Consider the following 17,002-nt stretch of genomic DNA (forward strand, 5'->3'; position numbering starts at 1 on the left):
TGCCCCCAGTGTGTCTCCAGCATATTGCCCCCAGTGTGTCTCCAGCATATTGCCCCCAGTGTGTCTCCAGCATATTGCCCCCAGTGTGTCTCCAGCATATTGCCCCCAGTGTGTCTCCAGCATATTGCCCCCAGTGTGTCTCCAGCATATTGCCCCCAGTGTGTCACCAGCATATTGCCCCCAGTCTGTCTGAGTCAGACATAAAGGAAAAAAAAAAAAAAGTAAAATCCTCACCTCTCCCGTTCCCAGCGCAGGTCCCGTGCACTCAGCGTCTCTCCGGCTCTGCATTATGCAACGCTCAGGACAAAGAGGCTGAGCGCGCAGTGATGACGTCATCGCACCCTCTGCCCTGAGACGTCGCAGAGTCAGAGGGTGCCGAAGACTTTGCAGCTGCCGCAGGAACCAGGAGAGGTGAGTATTAAAGGGGGGCCCAATGCCAGCGCTGGCACCGGGAGGGGGGGGGCTGGTCGTGGCGGCGGTCGGCGCCGCCCGAAGATTTAAAGGGCCCGCGTCTCTTTTTTTTTTTTTCTTCCTCCTCCTCTCTGGGTCGGAGCCGCCCCCGGCATTGTGCCGCCCGGGGCGGCCCGCCCCCCCGCACCCCCCTTCCTACGCCACTGATATAAATCACTATAAAATCCCTTAAACCCCTCCAAAATTTGGGCCCCCTGTGTTACAATATTACCATTTGCTAGTTTCAGAGCGTGTACATGTGTCGAGTCCCTCTGAGCAGATGTTATCACCGACAGTAGATGACCTACTTTCTCCCCTTCCGCATAAAATGCCTCTTTTTGGAAAGCTCTCGCCCTCTCTGCTTTGCGTAAATGTAGTTTGTTAACCTCCTCCTTGGCCATCTTCATACGGTTCATGGTGTCCTGAATGCGCACATTACTCAATTCAGCCTCCGCTGCCTTCAATTCCTCCAGTATAATTTTGTCGGACTCCCTTGTTTTTGTTTTATGCCTAGTAATCTCTTTAGATAATATTCCCCTCAAATAAGCTTTCATGGTGTCCCATACCACATGCTTCGCTGCACTACCATCATTAAATTTAAAAAATTCCCCTATCTCTTCCCCGATCTTTCCCATATCAAGAATTTTTAACCAGAAAGGGTTAATTTTCCACCCCAATTTAACTGCCTCCCCAGGGCCTTCAATTTGCAGAGTCACTACCAATGGACTATGATCCGATAGTATTCTAGGCATATAGTCTATCTCCTGTACCATCCTATCCATTCCTTCATTACCCAGAGCCAAATCAATCCTGGATAGAGAGCCATATGTCGCCGAGTAACAGGAGAAACAGTATATGTCATTATTACGAACTCTCCACAAGTCCCTCTATGCCACCTCTTTTAAATAGCTACCAAATGCTGTCAAATTCCCCTCCGTCCTTAACCTAGCATGCTGCCCCCTATCCCAGTGATCATCAATAATATTGTTCATGTCTCCCATTATAAGTAACGGAACTCCTCCCCACCTGCCGGATAGATTTAGGATTTCCTGTAGTTTTTTCCCTGAGTACGGTGGAGGAATATACACCGACACGACACACAACAACTTAGCATATATCTTACACACAAGGAATACGTATTGTCCGTCACGATCTATTACCACCTCTACCTCCTCGAACGATACGCTTGTATGTACAAGTATTGACACTCCTCTAGCATAGGCCGAGAATGTCGCATGATATGCCTTCCTCACCCATCTTTTCTGCAATAAACCCGTCTTTTCTTTTACTAAATGAGTCTCTTGAAGGCATATCAGCGAGGGTCCCTGCTTCAAACTATATTGCAAGATAGCATTACGTTTGGTATCATTCGATAGACCCCTAATGTTCCAGCTCAAAATTTTTACTTTATCCCCCATCATTTTGCATAATGGTAGAACTGCTCAGCTTCCTTCCGTTGGTCTCCCTTAGCCCCCCAACCTGGTCCCACCTACCCAAAACTCCCTCCCAAATCCTCATTATACAAAACAAAACCCTAACCTTACCCTTCCCTTCCCTCAATAACTTCCTCCCCCAAGACCCCCCAAAACTTTTTACCAATCAAGAAAAAGTCTCCTACTCCCTCTCTGTATGAGAAAGGGGAACGCACTTTCGCAGTCTCAACAGTGGCTCAATAGCCAACACCAGCTCCCAATGAGTTTAACCCTCTCCTTCAGTCGTTCCTCCCTCCGCCCTTTAAAACAGAATATATAAACAGTTGCGCCGCCGAACACAACTTTAACGCACAGGAACCACATATCAGATTCCTCTAGTAATAAACCAGAATAAATCAACAACTCAATTTTCTTCCCCTCCCACAGCTATCACAACAGCCTGAAGTTCACGTCTGATGTTCCTCAGCGGATCTTTTCTGCTCCAATACGTTTAGCATTCAAATCCAGCCAATGAGACACCTCCTCAGGATTTTGAAAAAAGTGAACCTTTTCCATGGCCACCACACGTAGTTTAGCTGGATATAGCATAGAATAAACCAGGCCCAGTTCACGTAAGCGTCTTTTTGCCTCTCCAAACTTCATCCTGAGCTTCTGTACAACTGTGGAATAATCAGGGTATAGAGATATTCGGTTGCCATCAATAGTTAATTCCTCCATATTTCTGGCTTTCCTTAGCAAAATATCTCGGTCTCTGTAATTTAGGATTTTGGCTAGAAAGGTCCGTGGGGCGGAGCCAGGGGGCAGAGGTCTGGTCGGCACCCGGTGAGCTCTCTCTACTGCAAATAATTTAGTGAGACTGTCCCCTCCAACCTTAGTTTTCAGCCATGTCTCAATAAAGTCAGTGGGGTTGTTTCCTTCGGTCTTTTCGGGCACACCTACAATTCTCAAATTATTCCTGCGCGAACGATTCTCCAAATCGTCAGTTTTAAGTTCCAACTCCGCAATGCGCTGGACATATTTTTTCTCTCTTTTTGCCAATTCAGCAATTTGATCTTCTGCACCTCCCACACGTTCCGCCAGCATTTCAACTCTCCCTTCCATCTTGTGCATAGCCGAGCGAAAAGAGGTAACTTCCCCTTTAAGATCATCCACCTGGGCAGTTAGGGTTGTCAGTGCAGTCTTACAGAATAGTACTGCAGAAAATATGTCTTTCAGGGTTGGCTCCCCAGCCCCCTCATCTCTCACAGACTCCATCTGTGCAGCATAATCCTGGGTTGGTTCAGCTACCACAGTCAGTGAAGCATTCCTCATAGTTGGTGCTGTAATATGTGCTGTGGAGGCTCCGCTCACCATCCCCTCTGCCTGAGCCCCAGACCTCACATCCACCTGCCCCCCCATATCTACCGCTCCTCCTGTTACCTCTCCACCGGCTCCCTGCATCAGACGCTCTGAGTCCTCTGTTCTGGCGAACTGCTCCAGCCTGGCGATCACTTCAAGCCGCCTCTGGTATGCAGCATCAGCCCTTGCCGCTTCTTCCACAGCGCTGCCGGCGCCATCTTGGGAGCGCGTGCTGCCTGCCATCCCGACCTCCTTCTGCCTCCTGCGTGTCATACCGTGCCGTTCTCGCAGTGCGGCCGGTTCCCTCTGCTCCCCGTATGCTCAGGAGCTCTCCCCCCGGTATTTGGCGTTTGGCGGCGCCTCCGGTATGTATGAATCCCCGTTCGGGCAGCAGGGAGAGATCCGATCCACGTCCTCTTACATCTCCCGCTAAGCCATGCCCCCGTGAATACTCCAGCCACAAATCTCTTAACAGTAAGATGATCACGCTTAAATTTTCAAGAAATATCTAATGTTTTCATCCCTTGACCAACGCATTGCACTGTTTGATGCTTTTCGGCAGCAGAGAGATCCTTTTTCTTTAATAATAATAATAATAATAATAATAATAATTTTATTTATATAGCGCCAACATATTCCGCAGCGCTTTACAAATTATATATTTCTTTCCCATGTTACTTGAAAACTGTGGCCTGCTTAATAATGTGGAACATCATTTTTAAGTAGTTTTCCTTTAATTAGAATCACCTGGAAAACCAATTATCACATGTGTTTAAGATTGATTTCAGTGATCCATCGAGCCCTGAGACACAATACCATCCTTGAGTTTATTTGAAAAACAAAACAATTAAATCGTTTTGACACTTAAATCCAATTTGCATAATAACTGGGAACACAGTGTATAATGCTGTAGATAAGCCGCCGGTCCGACCTGAAAGAGAAGAAAAACAAGTTTTATTATACTCACCCGGGGGTGGTCCAGGCCGATGGGAGTCACAGGTCCCGGGTCCGACGCCTCCCATCTTGCGATGTCGTCATCCTGCTTGCTTCGTGCCACGCTCCTGTGCAGGCGTACTGATCTGCCCTGGTGAGGGCAGAGCAAAGTACTACAGTGTGCAGGCGCTGGGCCTATCTGACCTTTCCCGGCACCTGCGCACTGCATTACGTTACTCTGCCCTCAACAGGGCAGATCACTACGCCTGTGCAGGAGCGCGGCACGAAGCAAGCAGGATGACGACACTGCATGAAGATGGGAGGCGCTGGACCCAGGACCTGCGACACCCATCGGACCAGACTGCCCCCGGGTGAGTATAATAAAACTTGTTTTTCTTCTCTTTCAGGTCGGCCCGGGGGCTTATCTACAGCATTATAGAATGCTGTAGATAAGCCCTGAAAGGCAGTGGTCGCATCTTATAACGGCAAAACGAGGTGACAGGTTCCCTTTAAATGGAAGAAGTTTGGGAACAACTTTGGAAACACAATTATTTTATTAATTTCACTATGCAACATCCTGTGATTTAATGTGAAACTTTCATCAGGTTTTTTCCACCTAATCTGAAAACATCATAATGTAGAGACAAAGACCCTGATTCCAGCTATGTCACTCACTGTGCTACTGTTGCAGTTTGGATTAAATCCATTTTATCAGCAGATTATTATCACTAGAGGACTAGTAACCCTGCTGCAATTAAGGGTATGTGCACACGATGCAGATTTAGTGCAGAATTGGTGCAGAACTGCAGCAGATTTTTCTGCTGCAGAAACGCTGCAGAACTGCACTGTAAATTACAGTACAATGTAAATCAATGGGGAAAAAAAAAAGCTGTGCACATGGTGCAGAAAAATCTGCGCAGAAACGCTGCAGATTTCAAAGAAGTGCACGTCGCTTCTTTTGTGCAGTTCTGCAGCGTTTCTGCTGCAGATTTTTCTGCACCATGTGCACAGCTTTTTTTTTCTCCCCATTGATTTACATTGTACTGCACAGAAACTGCACAGAAACTGCACAGAAACTGCACAGAAACTGCATAGAAACTGCATAGAAACTGCATAGAAACTGCACAGAAACTGCATAGAATCTGCGTATAAACTGCATAGAAACTGCATAGAAACTGCACAGAAACTGCATCAAATCTGCAGATGCAGATTTAGGGCAGAAAATTTCCTACGTGTGCACATAGCCTTATCCTCCATATTGATTAACGTCGTATAACCATGCTGCCACCACTGATTGGCAGCTATCTGCCTATACATAGCATACATAAAAAACTGGCTGCTAATAACTGGTGTGTGTGGGGTTATACAGAGCTCAGCATTCAGAAAACTGCTAGATCTGCAATAGATAAAATGGGATTCTAGCAAAACTGCAGCAAGCGGCCCAGTGATACATCACTGGAAGCATGGTCTCAATCCCTTTGAGGATTTGCTCCAGAGCTGTAATTGGTTTGGAACATGTCAGTTGTAATGTACTAGTATTTGCATTTCACAGTGACCTTTAATGTTTGCCTTCGGCTATATTGCCACTATATCTATTCCCTTAGCTTAGAGTGTAAGTCTTGAGCTTTTCCTGACTTATACTGTAACGTTCCCTTAGATCCCAGGTATGCGTCTAAGCTTTCATAGGCTAGGCACAAGCTGCACCTGTTTTCACTGTTCGGAGCATATACTCAAACAGCACTTGGCCTTATAAAGAGGGTAACTATTAGTGATGAGCGAGTATACTCGTTACTCGAGCCTTCCCGAGCACGCTTGGGTGTCCTCCGAGTATTTTTTAGGTCTCTTAGTTTTAGTTTTTAGCGCTGCAGCTGAATGATTTACATCTGTTAGCCAGCATAAGTACATGTGGGGATTCCCTAGCAACCAGACAACCCCCACATGATTTACATCTGCTAGCCAGCATAAGTACGTGTGGGGATTCCCAGCAACCAGGCAACCCCCACATGTACTTATGCTGGCTAACAGATGTAAATCATTCAACTGCGGCGCTAAAAACTAAAACTCCGAGCACTAAAAAATACTCGGAGGACACGCGAGCGTGCTCGGGAAATCTCGAGTGACAAGTATATTCGCTCATCACTAGTAACTACATAAGACATATAGCATGTTGTATACTTTTATTTACAGTGGGCTCCTGTAATGGATGTATAGGAATCAATCCTGACTGTGGCCACTGTTGGGCACTGACCTCCAGGGTGTATGCGCCTGACAGAGGACACAGACACCATATGTAACTAGCTTTCCTTGACTATATATACATTTAGTTAAAAACTTTTCTAAATGTTAGCCTTAAGGCTGTGGAAAATTTTGACACAGGATTTTTTTTTTCACATGGTGGTGTTCACCTTGTTTGTGTATCCCATCTGTCTGTAGTGGTATTGGGAATTGACTAGTGCTCATCCTCTCTATCCTTAAGCAGGGCTTACTGCTAGGGTCCGGCAGGGTTTAGGTATCCTGTTCGGTGATAGGTGCAGAACCTATATAGGGATGTTAGGGCAGACAGTGTGATGTTAGATCTGCCTAGGGGGTCTCAATTCCCCCTTCCCTAGTGTTGTGTTCCCTTCCCCTTATTCTATCATGTTGCACTTAGTATTTCCTACACTGTGCGTGACAGCTATTTGCAGGCAACCCATCTTCACATTTGATTTGAATTAATAAGAGATTTATCTAGAATAATAGTTACAATTATACATGAATAAATAAAGATAAGGGATAATAAAAGTATACAGAATTTAATGTCTCTGTGCCTACAGAAATGTCCAATGCATATATATGTGTGTGTGTATATGTAAATATGTACCGTATATACAAGATGGAGGCCCAATGCTATCACATCCGGAAGGCGGTAATGTCACGATGGGGGCAGGCTTTGCAGCATTGAGAATCTCTCCCCTCATGTGCTCACTCACCTATCCACTCTCTCTTTCCCCATATGCTGACTTCTCCCATCCTGTGCTCTCTTCTTTGACCTGTCTACCCCATGTGCTATCCCCCTTGTCTGCTGTCTATCTCATTCCTGTGCTGTGTTCTCCCCTCATGTGCTGTCTCATTTGAGCTGTCTCCCCCCTGTGCTCTGTCTCTCTCACCCGTGTGCATGGAATTCCCGCAGGTGCAGTAAATCAGATCGCCGCCATCTTTGTGCATACAGATAGCGGCGGTCATATTAAAACTGCGCATGCGCTCCTCCTGTACAAAGATGGCGGTGTTCAGTGAATCATTTGGCTGATCCCGGCGGCGGCGTGTTAGCGACGGTGTTCCACTAGTGGTACCACACAAGAGGCTGCGTATGGCGTATACAGTGTGTGTGGCGCGTACGGCGTATGCAGTGTGTGTGTGGTGCGTACAACGTATACGGTGTGTGTGTGGTGTGACGGTGTTCCCCTGGTGGTAACGCACAAGAGGCTGGTACCACCAGCAGTTTCCATATTGAGACACCCATCACTTGGGTGTCCCAATATGGCGGCCAGTGAACATCCGCCGCTTGGAATTCTGGGAGCCGGACGTATCTGGACAGAACAAGATGTGAAGACATTACAAGGTAAGTATATATTAAACCCCTTCACCCCCGGAGCTTTTTCCGTTTTCGTTTTTCGCTCCCCTCCTTCCCAGAGCCATAACTTTTTTATTTTTCCGTCAATTTGGCCATGTGAGGGCTTATTTTTTGCGGGACGAGTTGTACTTTTGAACGACATCATTGGTTCTAGCATGTCGTGTACTAGAAAACGGGAAAAAAATTCCAAGTGCAGTGAAATTGCAAAAAAAGTGCAATCCCACACTTGTTTTTTGCTTGCCTATTTTGCTAGGTTCACTAAATGCTAAAACTGACCTGCCATTATGATTCTCCAGGTCACTACGAGTTCATAGACACCTAACATGACTAGGTTATTTTTCACCTAAGTGGTGAAAAAAAATTCCAAACTTTGCAAAAAACAAAACAAAACAAAATTGCGCCATTTTCCGATACTCGTAGCGTCTCCATTTTTCGTGATCTGGGGTCAGGTGAGGGCTTATTTTTTGCGTGCCGAGCTGGCGTTTTTAATTATAGCATTTTGGTGTAGATACGTTCTTTTGATCGCCCGTTATTGCATTTTAATGCAATGTCGTGGCGACCAAAAAAACGTAAATCTGGCGTTTCGAATTTTTTTCTCATTACGCCATTTAGCGATCAGGTTAATGCTTTTTTTTAATTGATAGATCGGGCGATTCTGAACGCGGCGATACCAAATATGTGTAGGTTTTTGGTTTTTTTTATTGATTTATTTTGATTGGGGCGAAAGGGGGGTGATTTAAACTTTTATGTTTTTTTTATTTTTTTCACATTTTTTAAAACTTTTTTTTTTTACTTTTGCCATGCTTCTATAGCCTCCATGGGAGGCTAGAAGCAGGCACAGCCCGATCGGCTCTGCTACATAACAGCGATCATCAGATCGCTGTTATGTAGCTGAAATGCAGGTGTGCTGTGAGCGCCGACCACAGGGGGGCGCTCACAGCCACCGGCAATCAGTAACCATAGAGGTCTCAAGGACCTCTATGGTTACAATGGAGGAGCATCGCCGACCCCCGATCATGTGACAGGGGTCGGCGATGCGCTCATATCCGGCCGCACGGCCGGATGCGGTAGTTAAATGCCGCTGTCTGCGTTTGACAGCGGCATTTAACTAGTTAATAGCGGCGGGTGATCGCGATTTCACCCGCCGCTATTGCGCGCACATGTCAGCTGTAAAAAACAGCTGACATGTCGCGACTTTGATGTGCGCTCACCGCCGGAGCGCACATCAAAGCGGGGGTCCCGACATGTGACGTACTATTCCGTCACATGTCGGGAAGGGGTTAAGAACAGTACAGAGCAAAAGTTTGGACACACCTTCTCATTTAAAGATTTTTCTGTATTTTCATGACTATGAAAATTGTACATTCACACTGAAGGCATCAGAACTATGAATTAACACGTGGAATTATATACTTAACAAAAAAGTGTGAAACAACCGAAAATATGTCTTATATTCTAGGGTCTTCAAAGTAGCCACCTTTTACTTTGATGACTGCTTTGTACACTCTTGGCATTCTCTTGATGAGCTTCAAGAGGTAGTCACCGGGAATGGTTTTCATTTCACAGATGTGCCCATTCAGGTTTAGTAAGTGGGATTTTTTGCCTTATAAATGGGGTTAGGACCATCAGTTGTGTTGTGCAGAAGTCTGGTGGATACACAGCTGACATTCCTTTTGAATAGACTGTTAGAATTTGTATTGTGGCAAGAAAAAAGCAGCTAAGTAAAGAAAAACGAGTGGCCATCATTACTTTAAGAAATGAAAGTCAGTCCGAAAAATTTGGAAAACTTTGAAAGTGTCCCCAAGTGCAGTGGCAAAAACCATCAAGCGCTACAAAGAGACTGGCTCACATGAGGACCGCCCCAGGAAAGGAAGACCAAAAGTCTCCTCTGCTTCTGAGGATAAGTTTATCCGAGTCACCAGCCTCAGAAATCGCAGGTTAACAGCAGCTCAGATTAGAGACCAGGTCAATGCCACGCAGAGTTCTAGCAGCAGACGCATCTCTACAACAACTGTTAAGAGGAGACTTTGTGCAGCAGGCCTTCATGGTAAAATAGCTGCTACTAAACCACTGCTAAGGACAGGCAACAAGCAGAAGAGGCTTGTTTGGACTAAAGAACACAAGGAATGGACATTAGACCAGTGGAAATCTGTGCTTTGGTCTGATGAGTCAAAATTTGAGATCTTTGGTTCCAACCACCGTGTCTTTGTGCGACACAGGAAAGGTGAACGGATGGACTCTACATGCTTGGTTCCCACCATGAAGCATGGACAGGAGTTGTGGGGGTGCTTTGCTGGTGAACACTGTTGGGGATTTATTCAAAATTGAAGGCATACTGAACCAGCATGGCTACCATAGCATCTTGCAGCGGCATGTTATTCCATCCGGTTTGCGTTTAGTTGGACCATCATTTATTTTTCAACAGGACAATGACCCCAAACACACCTCCAGGCTGTGTAAGGGCTATTTGACCAAGAAGGAGAGTGCTGGAGTGCTACGCCAGATGACCTGGCCTCCAGAGTCACCAGACCTGAACCCAATCGAGATGGTTTGGGGTGAGCTGGACCGCAGATTGAAGGCAAAAGGGCCAACAAGTGCTAAGCATCTCTGGGAACTCCTTCAAGATTGTTGGAAGACCATTCCCGGTGACTACCTCTTGAAGCTCATCAAGAGAATGCCAAGAGTGTGCAAAGCCGTCATCAAAGCAAAAGGTGGCTAGTGGCTACTTTGAAGAATCTAAAATATAAGACATATTTTCAGTTGTTTCACACTTTTTTAAGTATGTACGGTAATTCCACATGTGCTAATTCATAGTTTTGATGCCTTCAGTGTGAATGTACAATTTTCATAGTCATGAAAATACAGAAACACCTTTAAATGAGGTGTGTCCAAACTTTTGGACTGTACTGTGTGTGTGTGTGTGTGTGTGTATGTATGTATGTATGTATGTATGTATATATATATATATATATATATATATATATATATATATATAATGTAGTCGTTTGTGTATATGAATGTATATATGCACAGGTCTTCCTATCACTCAAACCATCCATTTCCATTAGATTCATTACTAACATTTAAATAGGAAAAAAGTACAATAAAAATGTAAGTAACTCCACACGAAGAACAAATAGACTATTACTCAGAGAGGGTGCATGAGGGAATTCTTTCGCTTCGCAGCCTCTGCTTCTCATGAGTCACTGGTGTTTTACACTCTCTGCATACATCTCTATATGAGCATCATCTTCTTTCCTAAATGTATGGTCTGTGCACAAGGAAATATGAAAGCACTTTTTATTTCTCTATCATTCCCTGCTTCGCATTCCCTTCTCAGCGGAGCAATCAAAGTAGTCTGTTTGCTTCATCTGAGAAATAGGGATGGAAATAACTGTAAGAAGGAAATGGCTTTGTGTAAAGTGAGAAGGAATTCAAATAGGGTGTGGAAAACTGGAGCAGTGTTGATATAGTGCTGTCTCTTAAATGCTGTGTATTATGTTTTTTTTTTACCAACAACGATGGATAAGATAGCTAGGAAGATAAGAAAAATATGTGACTAGATAGGAGAGATCTTCCCCAGTTCTAGGAGCCAGCTCCTAAAATGTAGTAGCCAGGAATGACATGGTCTGAAAACACTGAGACGTTAAGCTTATAGCCCATTATTGTGCATTTTCTCTGCTCTCCTGATCAGTGACTTTTCAGTCTAATCTTGTTTTCTTTTCATACTGTAGACTGGGAGGCATACCTGTAGGGGTTGTTTCAGTAGAAACAAGGACAGTGGAATTGAGCACACCTGCTGATCCGGCTAATCTGGACTCCGAAGCAAAGGTTAGTTTACAATATTTTGGTTTCTTACTCTCCCATACGCAACATGTACGCCGTGTCCTGCTAATTACCGTATATACTCGAGTATAAGCCGACCCCCCTAATTTTGCCACAAAAAACTGGGAAAACTTAATGACTCGAGTATAAGTCTAGGGGGGAAAATGCAGCAGGTACCGGTAAATGTCAAAAGTAAAAATAGATACCAATAAAAGTAAAATTAATTGAGACATCAGTAGGTTAAGTGTTTTTGAATATCCATATTGAATCAGGAGCCCCATATAATGCTCCATAAAATTTATGATGGCCCCATAAGATGCTCCATATTAAAATATGCCCCATATAATCCTGCATAAAGGGTAATAATGGCCCCATAAGATGCCCCTTAGACACATTTGCCCAATATAATGCTGCACAAATGTTGATTATGACCCCATAAGATGCTGCATAGAGATATTTGCCCCATATAATGCTGCACAAACCTTGATTATGGCCCCATAAGATGCTCCATAAAGATATTTGCGCCATATAGTGCTACACAAACGCTGATTATGGCCCCATAAGATGCTCCATAAAGATATTTGCCCTGTATAATCCAGCACAAATGTTGATTATGGCCCCATAAGATGCTCCATAAGACTTGCCCCATTTGCTGTTGCTGCGATAAAAAAAAAATAAAATCACATACTCACCTCTCTTCTCTCAGGCCCCCGGCACTTTCAATAGTAACCTGACTGCATTCTGGCGCCGCTCCATCTTCAGCGTCTTCTGCACTGACGTTCAGGCAGAGGGCGTGCACTAACCACGTCACCGCACCCTCTGACCTGAGCGTCACTGCAGAAGACGCTGAAGACGGAGCTGCGCCGGAATGATGAACAGGTGAATATCGTGCAGCGCTGCGCTCCCCTCCCTGTTATACTCACCTGCTCCTGGTGCGGTGCAGTCCCTGCTTCCCCAGCGCCACAGCTTCTTCCTGTATTGAGCGGTCACCGTTACCGCTCATTACAGTAATTAATATGCGGCTCCACCCCTATGGGAGGTGGAGCCGCATATTCATTACTGTAATGATCGGGGTACAATGTAACTGCTCAGTACAGGAAGAAGCTGCGGCGCCGGGGAAGTAGGGACCTGCAGGGACCGCGCCAGGAGTAGGTGAGTATAATTAGACAGGATAGGGATGAGGGAAGGGCTATGCATACCAGGTAAGGGATGAGGGAGCCATGCATACCAGGATGGGGATGAGGGGGGCCACACATACCAGGATGGGATGAGGGGTCCATGCATACCAGGATGGGGGAAGAGGGGGCCATGCATACCAGGATGGTCGATGAGGGGGCCATGCATACCAGGATGGTGGATGAGGGGGGCCATGCATACCAGGATGGGGATGAGGGTCCATGTATAGCTGGATTGGGAACGTATATAATATATATTCCCCAGGATGGGGGATATTAGTAGAGAATTGACCACATCCGTTGCTTCACTTTTTTTTTCTATTTCCAACTCTAAACCCTAGGGACATAAATACATTATGAGGACCTAGATGGGGACATGACTACAATATGGGAACCTGGATGGGGGCATAACTACAATATGAGGACCTGGATATGGGGACAGGACTACAATATGGGGACCTGGATGGGGACATAACAACAATATGTGTGTACATGAGTGTACATTTTTTATCATCACATCCATAAGAACACAAGCTCTAAAAAAAAATTAAAAAAAAATAAAAAAGTTTGAAAAAAAAATGGTATTGCCACTAAAAATGTCACTTTGTCCTTCATAGAATATGGCCCCCCCAAATTAAATTTTTTTTTCTATATGCGTCCAATATACCCAGCCAGGTACAGACTGAAATTCAGCCCTGGTATTTGAAATCACACAGGCCCATGTTATCACTGTCCCCAAGCACCAGATGAGATATATTACTAATATCCCGGATGGAGGAAAGCAAGATTTACTACAAGACCAATATTTCCAGTGATGCCTGTGGCCTGCTGGGGTAAGTGGCGGAGTCAGGGACTTTGTGCTTCATCACAACTCTTAACAGTATTTGTGTCTTGAGAACATTGATTCTGTTAACAACATAGCAGACAAGGTGGCCCATGACCAGACAGGCCCTTCTAGCATTTGCCAGAATTGCCAGATGGCCATCCGACCCTGTGCCCAGCCGTGTTTAAGACCTTTGTCTTAGGGTACCGTCTCACAGTGGCACTTTGATCGCTACGACGGCACGATTCGTGACGTTCCAGCGATATCCATACGATATCGCTGTGTCTGACATGCAGCAGCGATCAGGGACCCCGCTGAGAATCATACGTCGTAGCAGGTCGTTTGGAACTTTCTTTCCCGCTGTCATCGTTGGATCGGTGTGTGTGACACCGATCCAACGATGTGTTCGCTTGTAACCAGGGTAAACATCGGGTTACTAAGCGCAGGGCCGCGCTTAGTAACCCGATGTTTACCCTGGTTACCATCGTAAATGTAAAAAAAAACAAACAGTACATACTCACATTCCGGTGTCCGTCAGGTCCCTTGCCATCTGCTTCCCGCACTGACTGACTGCCGGCCGTAAAGTGAAAGCACAGACTGCCTAATCAAAACGTGCATGTGTGAATATATACATAATGGTGTTGGAATTAGAATACTTCCAATTCCTATATAAAACATTTCCAGAAAGTCTATTACACGTGAATATTCTTTTAAAGTTGCTTTAAACAAATGCCAAATTGTTGTGTCCAACATCCTGTAATATACCGTAGATTTATTACTCAAAATCCCTCTTTGCATTATGCATTTCAGAGAAGGGAAACTGCCTTCCAACATCTGAAGCAGAATATTGGTTTGTTTCTAAGAGCTCATGTACTCTGACTGTGTGAGTGGAAAGGCTGTCTTAGGACTCATTCATTGACGTACCGCCAATGGCGGCAGACCACGCGGCTACTATGGAGCCCATGAGTCGAGGGGCCTGGTGCCAGCGCTGACACTCCCTCTCCGATCACTCCCTCCTGCGTCTGAACTCTGTAGCGTCTCAGCGCAGAGGGCGTGATGATGTCACTACAGCGCACCAACTATGCTGAGCGGTGCAGAGGGTTAGAAGATGAACTGCAGAGACCGGAGCAGCGGGGAAACGGGAGAAGTAAGTATTTATTTTTAATGTGTTTGCCCATAGTACTGTATGGAGGAATACATGGGACCTATCATAATGTATGGAAGACTACATGAAACTTAATGTATGGAGGACTATATAGGCCCTATAATAATGAATGTAGGACTATATGGCACCCATAATACTGTATGGAGGACTATATGGGGCCCATAATACTGTATGGAGGACTATATGGGGCCCATAATACTGTATAGAAGAATATGTGGGGCCCATAATACTTTATGGAGAGTTATGTGAGGGAATTATACTATTTCCAGGGTCATTATACTATTTGGTATGCTATGTTGGGACCATTATACTATACTAGATGGTGGCTCGATTCTAACGCATCGGGTATTCTAGAATATGTATGTAGTTTATTTATGAAGATTTCACAATAATGCAATGAATACACAGGATTCTGCTGGGCATGACCAATCAGCGAAGCGTGGTTCTAATCCTGCGCCAATTCGCAGCCGGACTGTGTCTGTCGCTGATTGTTCGTGGGCGGCCGGGCGCGACTAATCAGTGAAGCCAGGGCCAGATCCAGGTTTTTGAGGGCCCCGGGGCGAAAGAGTCTCACAGCCCACATAGCATATAACACAGCCCACGTAGTATATAGCACAGCCCACATAGTATATAACAGCCACGTAGTATATAGCACAGCCAATGTAGTATATAGCACAGCCAACGTAGTATATAGCACAGCCAACGTAGTATATAGCACAGCCCATGTAGTATATAACACAGCCCATGTAGCATATTGCACAGCCACGCAGTATATTGCACAGCCCACGCAGTATATAACACAGCCCACGCATTATACAACACAGCCCACGCATTATACAACACAGCCCACGCAGTATATAACACAGCCCACGCAGTATATAACACAGCCCACGCAGTATATAGCTATGTGGGCACCATATCCCTGTTAAAAAAAACAATTAAAATAAAAAAGTTATGTACTCACCTTCCGGGGGCCCCCGGATCCTGCCCAGGCCTTTAGCAATGCTCCTCATGACGCTCCGTTCCCAGTAATGCCTTGCGGCAATAACCCGTGATGATGTAGCGGTCTCGAGTCATTGCTGCATTGCAATCTTGGGACCGGAGCGTCGCGAGGATCGGGAAAGGGTGCCGCGGATGCTGGAAGGTGAGAATATAATGTTTTTTTTTATTATTATTTTTAACATTATATATTTTTACTATTGATGCTGCATAGGCAGCATCAATAATAAAAAGTGAAGCAGTGTTTAAATCCCGCCCCAATATCGCTGATTGGTCGCAGCCCGCAGCGACCCATCAGCGACCCGGGATTTCCCTTACGGAAGTTACAGACAAACAGACGGAAGTACCCCTTAGATAATTATATATATAGATGGTGGACTATGTGGGGTCCAGTATACTGTTTGCAGGACTATATGGGGGCTGTTATACTGTTTGCAGGTCTGTGTGAAGGGTGAAGGGACCGTAATACTGTTTGTTGGTGTATGTTAAGGGGCCGGTATACTGTTTGCAGCTTTATGCAGGGGGGGCATTATACTGTTTGCAGGTATATGTGTGGGCCTTTATACTCTATGTAGGAGGCCATTACACTGTTTGCAGGATTATGTGGGGGCCAGTATACTATTTTCAGGGCTACGTAGGGGCCATCATACTGTCTATGTGACGACGTGGGGGGCATTATACTGTTTGCAAGGATATGTGGGGCCATTATACTGTTTGGAGGGCTATGTAGGGGCCATTATACTGTATGCAAGCAATTATTTAATGTGAAGGTTTTTGTTGGACCCATCATGCTGTGTAGGAACCATTATACCCTTAGGAGGGAAAGTGAGGGCTATTATACAGTGTGGATGGTTAAGTTGGGGCCATCATAAGTGGAACGGTGTAGTGGCCATTATACTGTATGGAGACCTATTATACTGCTTGGAGGCTGTGTGGCGATCACATTAGGGACATCATGCTGTGTTGGTGTGACTACACTTTGTTGGGGAAGGGGGGTAAAGTAGTGTCCCTATACCTTGTGTGTGGGAGGATACTGTTAAAGAATTAACCGTGGGGGTATCATGCTGTGTTTTAGGGGAACACTACTGTTGGTATCATACTTTATGGGGACAACGAAAGGGCATTGAAGGGGCTTCCATAGGAGGAAAAATTGCTTTCTAAGGGCTGAAAAGATATGCTCTTCTGTGATGCCTCTGATTATTAATTTATTTTTGGGGGAATTAGACCGTGTGTCCATGCAAAACATTCAGA

The 17,002-nt window shown here is 45.2% G+C and overlaps 1 protein-coding gene across 2 annotated transcripts in view; it reads left to right on the plus strand.

Moving 5' to 3' along the window:
- The window catches only part of ACACA (acetyl-CoA carboxylase alpha), a 483,059-nt gene that overhangs the window by 392,869 nt on the left and 73,188 nt on the right, over positions 1 to 17,002 (plus strand). For both annotated transcript variants that reach the window (XM_077295311.1, XM_077295310.1), the window contains exon 49: positions 11,499 to 11,595. In XM_077295311.1, coding sequence (XP_077151426.1) covers positions 11,499 to 11,595 — 97 coding nt within the window. The remainder of the gene's footprint in view (positions 1 to 11,498; positions 11,596 to 17,002) is intronic.

The sequence above is a fragment of the Ranitomeya variabilis genome, chromosome 3 (assembly GCF_051348905.1).
Source record: "Ranitomeya variabilis isolate aRanVar5 chromosome 3, aRanVar5.hap1, whole genome shotgun sequence".
NCBI classification, from domain to species: Eukaryota; Metazoa; Chordata; class Amphibia; order Anura; family Dendrobatidae; genus Ranitomeya; species Ranitomeya variabilis.